Source organism: Culex pipiens, chromosome 2, assembly GCF_016801865.2.
Source record: "Culex pipiens pallens isolate TS chromosome 2, TS_CPP_V2, whole genome shotgun sequence".
NCBI classification, from domain to species: domain Eukaryota; kingdom Metazoa; phylum Arthropoda; class Insecta; order Diptera; family Culicidae; genus Culex; species Culex pipiens.
The window spans coordinates 202,324,835-202,346,366 of NC_068938.1; the positions used below are offsets into that span (position 1 = coordinate 202,324,835).

The window sequence follows — 21,532 nt, forward strand, 5'->3', positions numbered from 1 at the left end:
TTTGAACATTGAAAATAGCATCAAAATTTTAAGAAATGCTGGAAAACAGGTCAATTTATGTTTTCTCAATTATTATTTTCTATTCTCTACTTCCTTAATCAAATTTATTCGTTTTTTGACGTTTAAGAAAATGTTTTGCTACTGGTCAACAGTCAGAAACACGAAACTTGATCAAATTATTACACTAACTTTTTTTTTCCATTTTTTCAAAGTTTTTGCCAACGTTATGAATTTGTAAAATTCCTTCAGCGTATTGATTCAAGTAAAATAAAAAAGAACATTCAATTGAATTTTGTTTAATACATTATTCCCAAGAATCAATCACTAGAATGGACCATTTAAGTTATAACACCTTCTGTAATTTTTTTTAAAAAGATATTTTTTTTTTAAATTTGAAGATTTGATTTGAAGAAACCAAGAACAAGACAAGTCAAACTGAATTTCATAATTAATTAAAATCTTCCCTCCTTTGTTAAAATTTCAGGGAAGTGGTCTTTTCTGGAGAATGTGATAGCATTAAATTTGAGTACTCAAGAAAAATGGATTTATAGATTTTTCCTGCAATCCTGTTGCAGAAAGTAACAATTGTTTTGAATGACTGAGCAAAAAACCATAGAAAAAATCATAAAAGATCATTTTTAAACGATCATAATGAGTTTTATAGAACTTTTTTTTTATTAGCTAAGCTGAACATAAAAAGTGAAATTAAAAAATCAGAATTAGTTTTTAATTAAATTTTTCAGATCAAATTAGTTTTTATTAAATTTTGTTTTACTATAATAAAGAAAAATAAAGTTAAAAACTTTCAATTTTTTATATGTTTTAAATAATATTTTGAAAAAAAAATCTTTACAAATATTTATAATGTAGATATGATTGCTTAGTTTCTCAACATACAGTTAAAATGTAAAAAATTAAGAAATTTTAAAATTAAATTTCCATCTCAATTTTAAAAGTTGAACATTTTTTATAAATATTATTAACTATTTTTTTTAAATTAATTGTAATAAATTTAGAGTTATTATTTTATTGCAATTCCGCTATTACAATATTTTTTTTTATTTTTTTTTTCGATTTAAATTTCAATTTTCAACTAAAAATTGTAAACAAATTGAAAAAATGTTTAGAGAAAAAAATATTTCAAAGGGTTATGAAAATACATTAAATAAAAGTACCGTAAACCGGGGTGACTTTGATAGAATTTCAATTTGTTTTTAGAATATTTTCCAACATGTAAGGTTTTTCTCAAGATTATTATTTTTAAAACATGTACTGGGGTAGGCCACACAAAGCCCATGCACTATTTTGGAAAAAAAAGTTTTTTCAATAGTGTTTAGAAAAAAAGTTACGTTAAAAATTCTTAGTTTATATTCCGGGGTGACTTTGATAGTCATAGTTTTTCTTGTTAAAATCATATACAAGATGTTCCAACTTTATTTGTACGTTAAATGTACCATCAATAAAGTAGCTGATATAGTTTGTAAGAAAAAAAATCAATGTTTATGTTAAGTTAACTAAGTTTATAAGCTTTTTAACAAAATACATATAAATTTTAGGTGACATTGTTAAAAAGTCGGAATTTTGCCTGAAATTTGTTAAAACTAGTTTTGTTTATAAAATTATCGATTTATATTGCATTTTATACGGAATTTGAAGCACGAACCACAAGTTTTCACATTTTACATGAAATTTGTTCAACTGAAATTGCCTATAAATTTGGAGATTTTTTTTAATTGTGATTCAAAAACGCATATTATTTATTATTTACAAACTTATTTAACTTTCTCCTAGTGGAAAATTGTCCAAAGAATCCGAAAATGCATTCCGTTTTCCGATTCAAAATCATGTTCATTGAGAAAATCATGACACTTTGAGAAGTTTAAAATAATGACTTTCATTAACATTTTCTTAACTATAGTTAACTAACTTTTTAAACTCTTCAAAATTTTATGAAAACTTCTTCTTGAGGTTCTTTGAACACTTCTCTACCACGGTCAGTATGTTTCTGAACCATTCCTTACGTTTTTTAATTGTACTCTTCATTTTGCGGAAAAATCGCAAACCTATCAAAGTCACCCCGGCTATCAAAGTCACCCCGTTTTACGGTAATGCATTCTGAATTTATTTCAATAAAAACCAAAAAAAAGTGACGCATAAGTTGTTTTTTTATTATTGAAAAATCTTTTAAAATTTATATTTACTTTGTAAAAATATTATAAAACATTGATTTTTCCATATTCAACAAAAATTTTGCCCTTTTGGACTTTTTATAAACTTTTTAAGACAAAAAGTCGTAAACACAAATTCTTTGATTCATTGATTTTTTGTTTAAGAAAGTTAAAAATTTTGCTTGTAATTGTGGAACAAATTAAATTCATCAATTGACAAAACATAATGAAAATTATTTGAGCTCATATTTAAATAAAATAAGAAAAATATATAAAATGAAAAAATAAGCTTGTAGGAAATTGGACGAGCTTTCGGAAAAAAATACACGCTGCTTCTATGAGATTTTCCAATTTTTAAGTTTAAAAGTTAAATTTAAAGGTGATGTAACGATTTTTTAAAGAAATAGCCAAGATGTTACAAAAAGACTCACGAAAAATGCAAAATGGTATGTCTCTCCTTAAAAAATACAAAAATCGTTTACTAAAACTTTTTTTTTAAAGTGGTCTAAACGTCAAAATTTTCAAAATCTGACTGTGGGAATCGATTTCCCAGACAATTTTACATAAAAGTCTCTATATTGACCATTGTTTTATGTCCAATCCTTGTAAAGATACAGCGGCATTAAAAATAAAAATGTTGAAAAAATAGTTTTTTTGTGGTTTTTTGCAACTTCTATATGACAGACATAAATTTTCAGTCTCGAAAATATTTTTACCGAAAAGCTCGTTCAATTTCTCATAAGTTTGCCTTTGACAGCTCTTCTTGTATTTATTTTTTATGTGAAGCATAAAATGTATTAAGATTAAATAAGATGTCAAAAGTCAAACAAAAATGATTATTTAGAATTGTGAAATAAATATTAACGCAATATAAACAATATAAGAATTCTAAATTTCCAAAAAATACCCTGAAATTGACCACACCGATCAAACCCCTCTCAAATAAAGCATCACCAAAGTTTAATGACGGGTAGCAACTTTTGCTTTTATGGTGCAAAAATATAAAAACCGATGGAAAAAGCCGGGCCCGCCAGAACACGACCACAGGAAAAGTGCGGCACATTGAACATGGTTATTATTTCGAAACATATTTTTTTTGCTTTTATTTCGCACACCTTCAACCATTCAACTGAAACCGAAAACGAAAAGAGATTACATCGTTCTTTTTTGAGTTGCTCTTTGCTTGTTTCATTTTTACTTTTATTTAAAGAGAAAAGCTCTCATTATTTGGTTGCGATGGCGAAAATATCGCGCCGGAAATGCAAATTGGTGTGTAAATTGGGGGGTGTTGCCAGCTGATTTGGCAGACATTTTTTTTTGTTTCATTCATACTTATTTCATTCATTTCATTTTCTGTTGGGTGGTGTTGCCTTTGAGAGGATTAAGTGTGCGCTGAGCGGAAAAGAAGCTTTTCGTGAGCGTTGCCTTGAGTGGTCGTGCCTTAATAACCCTTTTTGTTTTAGATGTGCATTTTGTGGTTGCAAGTTGTAGCTAATTAATTTGTTTTTCTCTCTCTTTCTTTCTTTATTTACAGGTAAGCAAAGGATTTATGACACTTTCGAGCAGTAAGTTAGTTTTTGCGCGACGCGATTTTTTCATTAAATTCCCCCAAAAAAAAAGTGGATCATCGCGATCATCAATAAAGATCACCAAAATAAAAAGTGAAAAAGAAAATTCACCTGATGAAAACTCAATCAAAAAGCGCGCGCACCGATTATCTCATTAAGCGCCAATCCAATTTCGATTCGAACCCCACTTGCGAGAAGTAGTTTGAAGTTGAAGAGTAAAGGCGGCATTCGTTTGAGACTCGGTAGACTTGGAGGTGTAAATTTACGCACCTTCCCGTTTCCGCCCCGCAGGCTGCACCTCACCTGTGTGTTCATCTATATAAAAAAATCTCAGGTGAAGTAAAAAGTAAACAGAAAATGATGAAGAAGGAGCCGAGGAAAGTTTGTTTTCCACACCTCGTTCGACGGCTACTGTTTCCAACCCGATCGTCATCGCGCTCATTTGTAAGAAGTTAGATTTTGTATTGATGATTCGTGTGGTATTTTGAGAAGATTTAGGAAAAGAAGAATTTTCATTAAAGTAGATTCATTGAACAAACCTTAGAGAAATTAAAATGTCAAAAATTACGTCATTTTTTGCTAACAATTCGAAGCAATAAAAAAACATTATTTCTGAAAATTCGATCAGGTTAAAACATTCTAATTTATTTTCAAATTGAAAATTTTCTTCCGAAATCCAAATCTAAATTGCTTCAGATTTTAAAAATAATAAGGGTCATTCTCCGCCAACTCACACAGCAGTTGCCCCGACCCTTCTTCGATTTTCGTGAAACTTTGCCATCCGAATCTGAGGTCCATTTTTCGATATCTCGTGACGGTGGGGCTGTACGACCCCTTTCACGTTTTTCAGTGATTTGTAGCTCGCAACCGTGAAGAGATAAAAATTTGGTGTCAAAGGGACTTTTGTGTAAAATTAGACGCACGATTTGGCGTACTCAAAATTCTGAAAAAACGTATTTATCATCAAAAAAATTTAAAAAATAGTTTTTTGCATTTCCGTCGTGAAACTACTTACTTTTCCTGTCATTCTTGAACGACGAAATAGCCTACTTTTCTGTACCAAAAATAACAGTATCGAATATCAACACTTTTCAAAATAAATGCTGAAAAGTTCTACTTTTCAGCACTGAAATGGGTGCTGAAAAGTTGAACTTTTCAGCACTTGTTTCGAAAAGTAACACTTTTCAACATTTTTTTTATTTAAACGATTAATTGACAAATACATGAAAATTTGACTTAAAATTTCACTCAATGGGTGTTTTTTGGAATTGCAAAAAAAGTTGTATGGAACTCGTTGCAAAACTTGATTTTTTCAGCACTCTTCGTATTTATCCAACTCGGTGAACCTCGTTGGATAAATGTACGATTCTTGCTGAAAAAATCCTCTTTTTGCAACTTGTTGCATAAACTACTATTAAAATCGTTGCCATTTCCCGTTACTCAACTATCAAAAATCGTGAGACATGTCATTTTATGGGAAATTTAATGTTCTTTTCAAATCTGACTTAACCCAGAAGGGTCATTTATTCATTTAGAACAAAATTTTTCATTTTAAAATAACGTGTTTTTTCTAACTTTGCAGGGTTACATTTTAGAGTGTAACAATGTTCTACAAAATTGTAGAGCAGACAAAAACAAAAAAAAATGATACATAGACATAAGGAGTTTGCATGTATTCTTCACGAGTTATCAGAATTTTACAAAAAAGTTTTTTGAAAAAGTTATGATTTTGACCATTTTTGACCAGGTTTTTGAATTTTTAACCCCAAAAACTCAATCGTGTGCTTTTGAAAGTATTTTTTTCGAAAAGTTCAGCTAATTTTGCATAAGAATGACCCCTTGGACAAATGGGTTAAGTCAGATTTGAAAAGTACATTAAATTTTCCATAAAATGACATGTCTCACGATTTTTGACAGTTGAGCAACGGGAAATGGCAGCGATTTTAAAACTATTTTTTAACTTTTTTTGATGAAAAATACGTTTTTTCGGAATTTTGAGTACGCCATCAAATCGTGCGTCTAATTTTACACAAAAGTCCCTTTGACACCAAATTTCTATCTCTTCGCGGTTGCGAGCTACAAATCACTGAAAAACGTGTCTTAGTCAAAAACCAAAGAAATGAAAGGGGTCGTACCACCCCACCGTCACGAGATATCGAAAAATGGACCTCGGGGACCAAAATTACCCCTTAGAGCAGGCCTGCCCAACGTCCGGCCCGCGACGGCTTTTCAAAATAGTTCTATGACCGGCCCTTAAGGATGTTCATGAAATATTAAATAAATAAATTGATTGGCTGAAATAAACAAAATAAGCTGCAGATCGAATTTTAACATATTTATGCAACATTCTTCATGTTTGAATTTAATTCTTATAATTTCTTTATTTATATTTTTAAACTGAAAAATGGTGCAAGAAAACATAATTGTCCATTTCGAAAAGTTGTAAAATTTATGAACAAACTTGGATTGTTGTCTAAAAATGTACAAAAAGACACTTTATTTAAATATCTTTCAGTTTTAAATGTGTTTTTTTTTTCAAATTGAAGTTGTTTTCTATTTTCATTTTTTAAATAAATATGAAAGCAAAAACTAATGTATTTTTCCAGAACAACTTTTCAGTAATAAACCTTTTTTTGAAAAAAGCTTTAAAAAGCAATTGGGACCATCCATAAACCACGTGGACATTTTTTTTGGAAATCTGAACCCCCCCGTCCCCCCTCTCGTGGACAATTGTTCATACAAAAAAAAATCTTTTTTGTATGGAGCGTGGACAATCGCCGACGCCCCCCCCCCCTATGGTGTCCACGTGGTTTATGGATGGTCCCAAATTATTCTAACTGAAAATAAATCGCTGCAAATATTTTAAAATAAATAAAAAATGTCACAAAATGAGTAAAGAAACAAGGGAGCAAAAAATATATTTTTAATAAACTTTAAATTTCCAAGAATAACGAATTGAAAATGATTTTATATATTATGTTTTAGTTTTAAAATTTGTGTGTTTTTAAAATCATTTCAGAACATTTTTTTCAAATATTTGATTAAAGGTGCACAACAACGCACAAATTTTTTTTGTAAAGGATATTAGAATCCAAATTTCGTTTGAATTCTGGTTTTATTTCTACCCTGCTGACAAAATGTCGTTTTAATTGATTTTAATTTTTCAATTTTTCAATTCAAACTGCAAATGACAGTTACTTTTTCCTCTGTCTTCAATTATAAGTTTCCCGGATTTTCTGGAAGTAAAAAATGCAATACCGTCATCTGGGGTGAATCGGGACACATGGGGCGAAAAAGGACAGCTGTTTTATCCTTGTTACTGTATAATATTTGGATATTTTTCATTGGTTTAGAATAGACACAGATTAACAAAAATAGTGCAACAATTTCCAAATTTCAAGCTATTAAATGCTCTGAAACCAGACTGTAGTCCCGATTCGCCCCAGATAACGGTAACTTAATTTGTAATTTGAAAATTCTCAAAAAAAATATTTTTTTTCAACAGAAAAAAATGATCAGTTTTCCAACTTAACAATTGTTATGAATCAAAATGCTCCTGAAAAAAATATAATTACAAATTTCTTTCAATTTTCTCTTTTAAATTTGTTCATAGGACTGCTGCTTGCTGAGCTGATACAGCCTCTTAAAGCTTTTTTTTGTGAAAAATTAGTTTACTCAGTGTCATCTTCTTAGTACTCAATTATTATCTCGCATTTGTCAACATCGAAAATTGGACCATAAATTGCTGAGATATTGGCATTATAAAATGGGGGGCTGTTTGGGTGTGACTTTGAAAAAGTAAATTTTCATAATTTTTCTATAATCCGCTATTTTTCTTTCTTTTAATACTAAGTAAACTTGATTTTTCAATTACAAATTAGATTTTTTTTTAAATATAAAAAAAACTAAAGATAACTTTTATTTTTAGCAAATTTTATTTTCTTAGGTTAGGCCGTTACAAATATTTTTAAAAAGTTGTTTTCGCCTCCCCTATTCAAAGTTGGTCCAAAAAATAAGGGGCAACTTTTTTTTTCAAAAAACATCAAAATTTTTACGAAAATAGAAATCTAATCAACTGAAAACAGTCTGAAATGCTTTTTTTCTGCATTGATAATCATATTTAGCCTGTTTGGAATGGTTTAAAAATATTTTAAATTTAAAAAAAATGTTTCGACAATTTTCAGTTTTTTTGGAAACTAATGTTCGGAAAACAACTGGAAAGGTGTACACCGCATTTTAAAACACTTTCCGTCTTAAACACGTCACATGTATAAGTTAAAATTACTGTTTTTGGAATTTGCTTTTTTTTTGTGAAAAAAGATCGAAACAAAAACTAACAAATTAAATCTGTGTATATACCTATTTTTTTAATAGTTCTCATCAATACTTAGAACTTTGCCGAAGACATCAAACCGATTACAAAATTTCTCCAAAAGATGCAGATTTTACCATTTTTGTATGGACAGCTTCAAAAAATTTATGGAATCATTTAAAAAAGGAAACGAGTAGGTTTTCGCACTATTAAAAGCATTCATAAATTCCAACTTAATTTGAATTGTTGTGAATAATTGGCTCTTTCAACTAATAACACTTAAAAAAATGTTGCTTTTATTTTTTTGAATTGTAATTTGATGAATGATTGGATACGACAATTTGTTATTCAGATATCAAACAAATAAAGTGTCTTTGACACGGAGTCAAGAGTTCATTCAATTTTTTTATATTTTCAATTTTAGGACTTTTAATCTTGAAATATTGAACTAAATATAACTTTACAAGTTTGTGAAATCTGTTTGACTAAGATCTTTTTTAATAAGATGTTCTTATAACTTTTAATAAAATTTTTGCTTATTTAGAATATGCTTAAAATTATTGTATTTTAAAATAACTTAAATAAAGTACTACCCCAGATGGTTTAAATAGTCTCATAAAATTATCAAATTATTAAAAGTTTGTTTGAATTATTTCTCAAATATTCCTCTTCTTCACTACTGTTAACAGTTTTGGATCGGTAAACACTGACCGTTCTTTCAGGTAACTGGAAAATTTTCAAAAAAATAATTTCTGTTTTTCAGAGTTCTTCACACCAGCTGTTATCTTCACTTGTTATTCAGACCAAGGACAGGCGTTGACAGTCGGTACAGACTTTGTACCATTTCTTATTTTAATGGACCCCGAAAATTTATTCGCTGATTTTTTTCATTTATTCTTAAAACTTGGTGTAGATCATCCATTAAGCCCGATTCTTCAAATTCTTTAAACAATTTTTAATGAGTAAATTTATCTGTGTTTCAAAATTGTGAAATTTTCCTTTTAATCGTAAAGTAGTACCGACCAAGTCCAACTTCGGTCCAATTGGCTTCTGATTTGTTTTGATCCCCTAGCCGTTGTTGTTCGTCCGTACCTTGACGTGATGAGCTCTGACTTGAAGCTTCTGCGCGGAGCATCTTCCGCGCTACTCAGCCGAGTGTTTTAATCAGTCAGTCAACTGGAATGTAAGTAGCCGAAGGCGTTATCAATCTGCACCGTCATGTAGCAATGGCGTTTTGTTGACGATCTAGAACACTGGCAACTGGAGTAGCTCAGTAGAATCCCCGAAGAAGTCCTACCCAAAAACGGAAGAGATTCCGCCCTCAAGACGACCATTTTCCGTCCAATTTGGGACGCGACCTGCCAAGTCTCGTTACAATCTTTATTGCCCACTTCCTGTCCACACGAGACGAGAAGAAGATGCGGGATCTCTCGGTGGTTGGTTGCTGGTGGTTTTGTATACATTACACCATCACCACCACCGACCGGGATCGGATATTCGTCTGTTTGTTCAGCCTGGTTTTATGGACGATCTGACCGGGGGATCGTGCCGCGTTAATCAAGTGCTTTTTGCAATTCAGATTTTGTTTGGCCCTTTGTGCTCGAGAGGATTATTTGGAAGAGGCCGAAAAGATAACACGTTGCGATGCTTGAAGGTTTTGAGTTACGGGGAACGTCAGCGAGATCTGAGTCGTTTTCAAGGGGGGTCACAAAGTGTTGTCGTCATGTTCTTTTTTTTTTCGTTTCGTAGAAGTATGGCTTCTGTGGACGGACAAATAAACAAATTTAAGGAAACGAACAGAACGTAACCTCAAAACAAGAAGAAGAAAGAGGTTTAGCTGTCTGGGGGAACCTTCTTTAATCATTCTTCGAGTTTTTTTTGTTTTGTATTCTGTTTTGGGGAGACCCTCTTTTCACCATGGGGGGCTTGTGACTGGTAGAAGTTTGAGCAAGACGAACCAGACCGGAAGTGATGTGCATGTTTGACCTTTGGTATTCAAGGTTTGGTGGTTTGAACTTGTTAGTTTTGGAGTTTTGATTTAAATTTCCGACCCCTTATTTCTACAAACAATGCTATTGAATCAATAAATCAATCAAATAACCTTCCGTTACCTCTCTTCAAAAAGGGGGTCAACGCAAGTAAAACAATTTATTTTAAACTCAAACCACACGTGCGCACCCTGCCACGTGGTCCCGCATCCCTCCAGGATCAAACGTCAACGACCACCCCCAAAAGCCAAACTGCAGACACGGAAATATCCCCTCCAGCTACCCCCGCCAATTTCATCTACTTCATCTCAAAAGCCCCGCTAATTGATTCCACTTTGAGTGCCAATTAATTATGTAAATTTGTTTGATCCGATCCGATCGAAATTCGGTGCCTGGAGTTGGGGAAGTTTGCATTCCTGCCGGTTTTAGGGGGAGGTAGCAGCATAGATTTCAGCCACTTGTTGGCACGACTTCGAGATGCACTAATGACTTCCTGCTTCTGTACAACGCACCAGACTCCTCCTGTCGAAACGATGAAAGATTAGACCCTTATCGAGTGATGAACACCGGTAGCTCGGCCAAGAAGGGTGCGGGCTAACAATCGAGATCAATTTAGATGGAAATCTTTGCGAGGAGGTTGATTTTGCGTGCATAGTTTGACGTGCAGTTTGCCGAACCTGAACGCAGCTGGAACAGCTTGAACGTCTCACGATCGATGACCTCCGTATGGAGGACGATTTCGAGAGTAACAAAGTAAAAGGGCTTGTTAACTGATAAGTCTACCTTACACAGCAATAAAATGTGTAAATTTGGAAGGTGTAATTTTAGATGGTTGAATATTACTTTTAATGATGTAATGTTACATCAATTTAGACTGAAAAAGCGACATTACACCAGAAAAGTGGTAAAATTACACATTTTCAGAGGTAAAATTATACATTTTTTCTGACATAAAAGTTGTACCCCTTCCCAGATGTAATATTACCATGATGTTTTTGCTGTGTACTTATTCTTAGCCCTTTTAAGTTGTCACTTCCCAGAACTGTTTATCATCTTTTGCCGACAACTCAGAGTCGAACTGTCTGACGCATCGTGCAGAACTGCAGCGAAAAGCTGCACAAAATCTGGAAGAAGACGTTGACGAGCTGAGTCTGGTGGAGTCGTCTGATGGAACAGATATTAGTTCAGAAAAGCCACACAAGCAAACTCAACGAAGATAAAAAATTATGCTGCACGGGGTGCGTCTCCCAATAAGATGGATGTTTTTCTTCATTATTTTATAGTCCTTTTCGTCTAAAATAAGTTTATTTACTTTTTTTAATCACTTAAAAACTTTCTAGTAACACTCAACACTCAAGCAATCTATCACTTTTTAAAACTGCAAAGTTCTACCTGTCATCACCTGACTCCCTAATTAGTCAATTTGTGTCAAGTCGGTCTCAACTTCAAAGCCGCTTCACCAAAACACCGTTGACAACTTGTTGACCACTGCCGGGGCACAAGCTGGCATCAAGAATCCAACGCCATCCCACCATGCAAATCTTCACCCGGTTCAGTCCCCATAAAAATTAGTTGCTCCAACCCCAAAACCATTAACGGGGGGTAAGCTCCTTCAGCAGAGCAGAGAACATTACCCCAGTAGGCGCCGCCACAAATGGCCACTCATTCGCGGCTCGCGGTCAAAAAACGGTTGACTTCGATGGCGACGACCACGTTCTACTGCCACCTGAAGTCCATAATTCGCATGGCTCGAGCAACAAACTCGTCATCAGCAATTTGCCAATGGTTGTTAACCCTTTGCTGTTTTTTTTCAAAAACCTTTTTATTACAGAAAAGACTTAATTTTTGTTTGATTTTTTTTTCTCCAAATAAAAATTGTTTTGTAATTTTCAAATCAATTTTCCAAACACCAAATCAAGGGTTAATTTCTAGCGGCCAAAAAGCTGATGACCGCGCCGTGGAAAGCCAACAACAGTTCTGGTCAAGAAGTCGAAGAAGACTTCGTGGTGGTGGGAGGAACTGGTGGGGGTACTAACATTAGCATAATTGCGGCGCGGCTGTGCCACCACTACCGTGGCCGTAGGGTTCCACCCCGGAGCGTTACTTTGGGGCTGCTCTTATGAGGCTGAAGCTGTTGGAGTCGTTGGTCAGTCGGCGGTTGGCGGGCAATTGCTACAGGTTATGTGTGCTGTCTGGAAGGTGGTGAAGATTTGGATAGGGTGGGCATGTGAAAAGTGGGAATAAAGAAAAAAGAGAATTGATATTTATTTATTTCTATTTGTTTATAATCATACCATGAACAATCTTCTTTAGCTTGGCTAACTTCAAACTAATTTCGTGCTTATATAAATTACTTACGTTGATGTTTTTTTTTTAACCCGAACGATACAAATAATTAAAAAAACTTCTCATTATTAAACTCACAGTTTTTTTTATTATAATTTTTAATATTTTTTAAGATTTTTCAAACTGTAGGCTTTAGTAAAGCTGCCATTTGAATTACGCAATAGTAGTTAATACAACAAGTTGCAAAAAGAGGATTTTTTCAGCACGAGTCGTACATTTATCCAACGAGGTTCACCGAGTTGGATAAATACGACGAGTGATGAAAAAATCAAGTTTTGCCATGAGTTCCATACAAAGTTTTTTGTAATTCCGAAAAACACCCTTTGAACAGAATTATATGACAAATGTCCATGCATTGAGTCAATAAAACGTTTAAATCAAAAAAAAATGAAAAGTATAACTTTTCAGCATTTGTTTTCAAAAGGGTTACTATTCGATTCTGTTATTTTTGGTACAAAAAAGTAGGCTGTTTCGTCGTTCAAGAATGACAGGAAAAGTAAGTAGTTTCACGACGGAATTTCAAAAACTTCTTTTTTGAATATCAATTCCAGTAATTTATTGTTTTTGACTTTAAAACTTTAAAACTTTGTTAACCCGTATAGGCCTGGGTGAAATTGGAATCACTAAAATGGCCATAACTCAGCGAAAACTCAACCAATTTGCATACTTCTTTATTAGTTGGACTCGTTAGAATGTCTATTTTCCGAAAATGACCCGCAGAACCCGGAAATGTTCCGGTGGCCGGAGATATTCCGGTGGGTCACTGGGTCAAACAGGGTCAAAAATGGCCATTTTTGGGTCCCGCACTATTTTGTTAATAGAAATCTAGGAAAAAAAACACATTTTTTCATGTTACGATCTTTGTTCTACCAACAGACAATACTGACCATTGATTTTGCACCACCGGGGATGTTCCGGATTGAGCGGGCAGGTTCCCTACCCCGAGGGAACCGGTCAAGGGACGGTCAGAAATAAAACTATTTCTATCATGGCAATATGGGTGTCAAAGTTCATCATTTTCAAAATCAAGCTCATCTATGATCCCCAAAACCACTTTTGGACCGATCTGGCCACTTTGGGACCGGTTCCCGGTACTCCGGTGAAATCCGGAATAAGGCAAATTACGGGATTATTTCTGAACAATTTTTGACTGGGCAATATGGGTGTCAAAGTTCATCATTTTCAAAATTTAGCTCATCCATGATCCCCAGAACCACTTTTGGATCGATCTGGCCACTTTGGGACCGGTTCCCGGTACTCCGGTGGAACCCGGAATATGGCAAATTACGGGATTTTTTCTGAATATTTTTTGGCATAGCAATATGGATGTCAAAGTTCATCATTTTCAAAATCAAGCTCATCCATGATCCCCAGAACCACTTTTGGACCGATCTGGCCACTTTGGGACCGGTTCCCGGTACTCCGGTGGAACTCGGAATATGGCAATTTACGGGATTATTTCTGAATAATTTTTCACAGGCAATATGGGTGTCAAAGTTCATCATTTTCAAAACAAAGCTCATCCATGATCACCAAAACCACTTTTGGATCGATCTGGCCCCTTCGGGACCGGTTCCCGGTACTCCGGTGGAACCCGAAATATGGCAAATTACGGGATTATTTCTGAACAATTTTTGACAGGGAAATATGGGTGTCAAAGTTCATCATTTTCAAAATTTAGCTCATCCATGATCCCCAAAACCTTTTTTGGACCGATCTGGCCACTTTGGGACCGGTTCCCGGTACTCCGGTGGAACCCGGAATAAGGCAAATTACGGGATTTTTTCTGAACAATTTTTGACAGGGAAATATGGGTGTCAAAGTTCATCATTTTCAAAATCAAGCTCATCCATGATCCCCAGAACCACTTTTGGACCGATCTGGCCACTTTGGGACCGGTTCCCGGTACTCCGGTGGAACTCGGAATATGGCAATTTACGGGATTATTCCTGAATAATTGCCATATTCCGAGTTCCACCGGAGTACCGGGAACCGGTCCCGAAGTGGCCAGATCGGTCCAAAAGTGGTTCTGGGGATCATGGATGAGCTTTGTTTTGAAAATGATGAACTTTGACACCCATATTGCCTGTGAAAAATTATTCAGAAATAATCCCGTAATTTGCCTTGTTCCGGGTTCCACCGGAGTACCGGGAACCGGTCCCAAAGTGGCCAGATCGATCCAAAAGTGGTTCTGGGGATCATGGATGAGCTTTGTTTTGAAAATGATGAACTTTGACACCCATATTGCCTGTGAAAAATTATTCAGAAATAATCCCGTAATTTGCCTTGTTCCGGGTTCCACCGGAGTACCGGGAACCGGTCCCAAAGTGGCCAGATCGGTCCAAAAGTGGTTCTGGGGATCATGGATGAGCTTGATTTTGAAAATGATGAACTTTGACATCCATATTGCTATGCCAAAAAATATTCAGAAATAATCCCGTAATTTGCCATATTCCAGGTTCCACCGGAGTACCGGGAACCGGTCCCAAAGTGGCCAGATCGATCCAAAAGTGGTTCTGGGGATCATGGATGAGCAAAATTTTGAAAATGATGAACTTTGACACCCATATTGCCCTGTCAAAAATTGTTCAGAAATAATCCCGTAATTTGCCATATTCCGGGTTCCACCGGAGTACCGGGAACCGGTCCCAAAGTGGCCAGATCGGTCCAAAAGTGGTTTTGGGGATCATGGATGAGCTTGATTTTGAAAATGATGAACTTTGACACCCATATTGCCATGATAGAAATAGTTTTATTTCTGACCGTCCCTTGACCGGTTCCCTCGGGGTAGGGAACCTGCCCGCTCAATCCGGAACATCCCCGGTGGTGCAAAATCAATGGTCAGTATTGTCTGTTGGTAGAACAAAGATCGTAACATGAAAAAATGTGTTTTTTTCCAAGATTTCTATTAACAAAATAGTGCGGGACCCAAAAATGGCCATTTTTGATCCTGTTTGACCCAGTGACCCACCGGAATATCTCCGGCCACCGGAACATTTCCGGGTTCTGCGGGTCATTTTCGGAAAATAGACATTCTAACGAGTCCAACTAATAAAGAAGTATGCAAATTGGTTGAGTTTTCGCTGAGTTATGGCCATTTTAGTGATTCCAATTTCACCCAGGCCTATACGGGTTAAATTAATGCATAGATAGCATGAGTAAACTAAATTCTTACAATCTAGTAAAAAAATATTTTATGTTTCATGTATTTTTTTTTGGGTAGTAAAGATCAAAATTTAAATGATTTTATTTTTGATTTTATTGAAAATAAGTTGGAAAAGTTGAATAACTTGATTAGTTAAAACCTTGGCACATGCATTAGAAACCAAATATTCATAAGTTTAATGATTAAAGTATGAAAAATTTGCAGGTTCTGGAATGTACTTTGCAACTATATTTGTCATGATTTGTGAACGTAAACCGAAGAAGAAGAAAACGAATTTTGAAAAACTTAGTTGCAAATGTTGAAAAAACGCACTGACTGTTATTGTTTATTCTATTCAATCTTAGCTTTTTTTCTGGAGAAGAAGATTAAAGCAAAACAAATCATTTTTAGAAAAATCTCTGTATTTCTTTGTAACAATATACCTAAGATCAATATATTTTCATCAAACAAAAATCAATAATAAACTCTTTTCATTTTTACATTTTTACTTTGTTTTTAATTTCTCAGAAATGATGAAGAAAAATATACATTTTTAACATTATTTTTATCCTTCATTATTTTGCAATTGTTTCATGAAAGATTTCGTTAAATGTGTTTTTTTTCCCGGCAAGGTAGATATTCTATAAATAATATTTTAAAATTTGTTCTTACAAAAAATGTATTTTTATATTGAAAAAATTGTTCCTATGAATTGAAGTTTCTGATAGACAAGGAAAAACATAATACTCTATAACAAAAATATTATTTTTTCATTTACCTTTTTTCACTAAAAGTAAAATTTTCGGAAATTGTATTTCAATTTGATGTTTTTGATGACCAAAATGGCATCTTTTGAGCTATAGAAAAAATGGACAGATTTTTCTCCCCAGAGATTTGTTTTTTTTGTAAAAATAAAAAGTTTAAATAGGGTAAAAATCAAAACTTTTTTGTTGTTATTGAATTTGCCGTAGTCAAAAGCTATAAAAATTTGATTTATTGAACCAATTGAAAAATCATCAGAAAGTAAAACTCAATTTGAAATTGAAAACAATTTACATTTTTTCGAAAAAAAAATCACCGTTTTCGTTGTAGCAGTTAGTTTTTGTTATAGCAATAGAAATTAGTATATTTTGATGTTTTTTTATTTGTGTAAGTGTTATACAATTTTCAGATTTTTTAGTCGATAAAAACTTAAGTTCTCAACATTCTCCTTTTTTCGAATTTTCGTTTGTTCCCGTTATAAATCGATTTTGTTATTTTTTCAAGGTGTATTAAGATAAAACGAGATTACTTTCTAAGTGCTATGCATTAGCCTTTTATTTCAATTTTGCCATAACTTCATACAAATCATTTTTTTTTTGTTTAATTTAGGTTTTTCCAGTTTTTGGTATTTTTTTGTATTTTTTTTTGGAACAGATTTCATTATTGTTTTTTTGTTTTTTTCCGGGTACATAAACATAATATTTTGTCATGAAAATAAACATCAGTTTACTGATTATATTTAAAAAGTTTTAAACCTTACATTTTTTTGATAAATTACGAAAATCATTTGTTTCAATTTTGAATGTTTTCAGAGAGCAATAGGAAAAGTTTGTGCCAAATTGATTTATTTCAAAATTTCTTATTATCATATTTTCTTGTCGTAGTTGAAGTGGAAGGGGTAAAATTATTTCAATGGAAGGTCTGATTAAAATTGAAATTAAATTAAAACAGGATATTTGAGTTATTCCTTTAAGTTAATTTTACCATATCAAGAAACATAATTAAGTTTTGAAAAAAAATCAAAATTCTAATTTTGTAAAACAGAACAAATTTGAAAAGTTTCCTGAATTCTAAAAGTCACGGTTTTAAATGTTTAAAAAAATAATACAAACAAAATATTGCAACAGTAAAAATTATTGTTTACCTTAAAATATTAACTAGAAACGTAACATTTTTAATCCAGGAAGTTTTTAAATTTTATCCAGATTTCATAGCATTGGAAGTTTGAAATTAAAACAAAAACATAGCTATTGATGAAAATTTTAATATTTAATATCAATTCATTATTCATGAAATGTTTCTTCATGATCGACAGTTTTTTTGTCTTGTTATTGCACAACATTTCGATATTTTGTATTGGTTTCGGTTAAAACAGACACAAAACAACAAAATATTTCATCGTTTTCGAATTTTCAAGCTCACATTAAAAAAATTTAAGTTCACAGTAAAAAAAAATCATAGTAATATTACATCTGGGAAGGAGTACAGGAGTCTTTTATGTCAGAAAAATGTGTAATTTTACCTCTGAAAATGTGTAATTTTACCACTTTTCTGGTATAATGTCACTTTTTCAGTCTAAATTGAGGTAAAATTACATCATAAAAGTGGTAATATTTAACCTTTCAAAATTACATCTTCCAAATTCATATAATTTTTTTAACTGTGTTCTCTAAAAACGCTTTACCTATTCTGACTGTAGTCGCAATTTGCTCCAGTCTAAAGAACTCAGACTCAACTTCAAGCAATCCCACTTTTCCCGTGACCACTCTCCGCGTACCACGCGAACGTCTCGTGCGCGCGACTCCACTTGCGCCGCCGCGCACACTCCACCGCTGTGTTAACACATCGTTCTGGCTAGATTGCGGCAATCAATCACTGGGGGGGAACTCCACGCCACATCCCGTCTTGCGTTCTTTGCCTCAAGGCACACGAGTTCCGTTGATCGAGACTCCAAAATTATGCAAATTCATTTGTTTTAATACCTTCGACGCGCCGGCGAGATCAGCGTGACGTAACGGGGTTCTCACCTACCTGGACGATGAAAGCACTTCTGAAACTGCCCAGTTCAAGTGAACAACTAAAAATAGTTCAAGTTATGGCGCGCGGGAAGCTTATCAGCACCGGTTGCGGTTACTTATCGGGAACAGTTGCACGGGTCAGTGTTCCGAGAAGCATGGCCCTGGGAAGTCCCGGACTTATCGGGTATAAATCGTACGCCGGGGCGATTGGAAGGCGCTAATCGATGCGCGGAAGGTTATCCGGGAAGGTTGCACCCCTATCGGCTATCGGTCAGTAGCAGCGTCTTATCGGAACTAACCTACTCCGATACCGGACACTTGATCCGGATGTACGATAACTGAGTTGGTATAAATAGTTGGATCAATTCCTTTCGAAGGTATAGTTTGGTACCTCCTCCAAGTGTGACAACATCCAACGATGAAGCTGTTCCTTCTGCTGGCAACCTGCGCCCTGGCCGCAACGGGTAAGAAAGTCCAAGATCCAATTTGAATAGATCTAACCAACGATTCCACAGCCTACCCGGGAACTCCGCAGCGACCCCGTCCCTGGTGGAACTCGTTGGAAGCTACCGAAGGTCGCATCGTGGGCGGCTTCGAAGTGGACATCAAGGACGTCCCCTACCAGGTGTCGCTGCGCTCGTTCGGAAGTCACATCTGCGGCGGTTCCATCATCAGCAAGCGCTGGATCTTGACGGCGGCGCACTGTGCCTCCAGTGCGGATCGGCCTAAGGAAACCATTCGGGTCGGATCTTCGGAGAAGGGCTCCGGCGGACAGATCCTGAAGCTGAAGCGGATCGTGCAGCACCCGCAGTACGACGGAAGCATCATCGACTACGACTTTTCGCTGCTGGAACTCGCCGAAGAGCTGGAGCTGGACGACAGTCACACCACGATCGCGCTGCCCGAGCAGGACGAACCCGTTACGGATGGGGCCATCTGCCGAGTGTCCGGATGGGGTAATACCCAGAGCTCTCAGCAGTCGAACAAGTTCCTGCGGGCCACCGACGTGCCGTCGGTGAACCAGGACAAGTGTTCGGAGGCGTACTCGGACTTTGGCGGGGTCACGCCGCGGATGATCTGCGCTGGGTACCAGGAGGGCGGTAAGGACGCCTGCCAGGGTGACTCCGGTGGTCCGCTGGTTTCGGGAGGGAAGCTCGTTGGAGTGGTGTCCTGGGGATACGGCTGCGCCGTTGCCGGATATCCGGGCGTCTACTCGCGGGTCGCTTCGGTCCGCGACTGGATCAAGGAGGTCAGCGATGTGTAGAGATCTGATTACAATAAACTGCTCAAAATAAGTTGTGTGGTGTTCGTTGATTCCGTTACGAGTTGTAAGCACCGTTTTATGACCAACTAGGTGACTGCGGAAGAAGGCGTGGCGTTCCGGCGCGGAAGAGGGATCGATTCGTTCCACTTAGAGGCCGGCTGATAAGGCAGAGACGATGCGGCGATGATGATGGGTTAGGTTGCACTTGATTAATGTCGCAATCGCCGCGAGCACTAATTGGCGTGATTTGTGTAACGCGAGATGAACAGCTTGAATAATTATGACAAGTGGAGCGAATTGTGAGTTATTTGCTGCTTTGAGCTCATGAAAATGAGTAAAATATCAGCTCCCGAAATCGTGGCAAGCTTCATGAAATTCAGAATTTCATGAACGCTTGTTCACGATTTCATGAACGCTTGTTCACGATTGCCGTTGAACTCTTCTTCTCATCAACCCTTTGATGAGCTGTTGACAGCCTTGCTGTCAACGGACGTCAGTAGCTCGGTTATCGCTGAATGTCAGCAAAGTTTGATGCACGGAAAAAAATCAGTTCCCAAATCGTGAACAATCGTTCACGAAGTTGGGAATCACGAGCAAAGTGTTCAAATTTCATGGTTTGTTTTTGTTCACGATTTTCTGAGCGAATTTTTCTGTGTTCTCAAATCGCACATTCCTTCATCTTCCCCTCACATTTTCAGCACCAATTAAACTGTGCTTTCAAAGCCCAAATTATCCACTCCACTAGTCTTGTAAATCTGGCCAGACGCAATCCCCAGGACTGCAAGTCCCTCTTCAGCTTCCCGAAACACATAAGAGATAGTCATAATGAGAGCATTTAATTATCTTTATAATCATACCCCTGCCTCTCCCTTCTTCCTCCATCTTTAGTCTAAAGCGCGTAAGCCTAGTAGGTAGCACTTAGTTGCAACCAGGCTCTCTGGCAGGAGCCGGCTATTAAGGCCAACTTTGCATCGTCATTACATCCGGTGTACAACACACGAAGGGGACTCCTATACCAACCCGCCTGGAGGAAGATTCCGTCGAGGCATTAACTCATTAAGGAGCAAGCTGGTTTGGGGCCGGCACGAATGCGAACCGTATTATTAAGGACGAGCGATTGCGGACTTCGGAGCATCGAAAATCTTCCCCCCGGGAACATCTGACGGAGTTTGAGGGGACCAGGTGTCATTTCTTAAGTTTGGTTGAAGCTTCTGCACGAAAAGGAATCCATGTTAGACACCGAATTCGACTCTACACGGAGAAAAATCAGTTTCAAAAATCGTGAAAAAATATTCATGAATCACACACACAAAGTTTTCAATTTTCGGAACTCATTTTTCTCCGTGTAGTTACTACCATGCAAAACTGTTGAAAATTAGCTGACTTGGACTCCGGCTTTTCAAACATTGTCTCCAACTTCAACTCGGACTCACATCCCTGAAAATTGATCAAAATTTAACATTTGCCAAAATCACTTCTCTCCGTGCAACAACCAACTTGTTATTGTTTTGATATCGTCTCAAAGCCGAGGGGGACGCCACTCTCGGCTGCACGTGTTGTTTGGCTTTCTTATCTGTCAAACTGCACTCTGGCCCTGCACCGCGTGGATTGACTCTGTGCCGGTGAATAACAAAGCGGGTGACACTTGAGAGTTTGGTGAAAGGAGAGAGAGAGAGAGAGCGAGGTATTTGCACAACTTGCAACTGCACCGCCGCTGATAAGAACTGTGCGAAGCCCGCGTTTGTTTACACTGGTAAATGCAAGTGAGATGAGCAATTCATGACAACAGGCTTGTTGATTCATTTTACAACGCACATAAATTGGGTTCATTGGGTTTGGGTGTTGTTAAGGATGACAATGACCTGGGGAAATTGTAAACATAACCTAAAAACAATACCCAAAGGATACGGGATTGATTTCCGTCATAATTTTTATATGACCTTGAGGCAAAAAAGCATTTC

General features: G+C 36.0%; 2 protein-coding genes across 3 annotated transcripts in view; both read left to right on the top strand.

Annotated features, from left to right (window-relative positions):
• The window catches only part of LOC120418136 (ras-related protein Rap-2a), a 229,810-nt gene that overhangs the window by 100,558 nt on the left and 107,720 nt on the right, over positions 1–21,532 (top strand). The gene's annotated exons all lie outside the window — the stretch shown is intronic.
• Positions 18,450–19,602, top strand: LOC120418135 (trypsin-1-like). The gene is made up of 2 exons (XM_039580422.2): positions 18,450–18,771; positions 18,823–19,602. Exons 1-2 carry the CDS (start codon positions 18,726–18,728, stop codon positions 19,569–19,571), a joined length of 795 nt encoding a protein of 264 aa, XP_039436356.1. The 5' UTR covers positions 18,450–18,725; the 3' UTR covers positions 19,572–19,602.

Bases quoted from the DNA above. Each gene is read 5' to 3' on its own strand.
- LOC120418135 (XM_039580422.2), top strand. From the start codon at position 18,726: ATGAAGCTGTTCCTTCTGCTGGCAACCTGCGCCCTGGCCGCAACGG. The intron at 18,772-18,822 runs GTAAGAAAGTCC...ACGATTCCACAG, and splicing joins CTGCGCCCTGGCCGCAACGG to CCTACCCGGGAACTCCGCAG.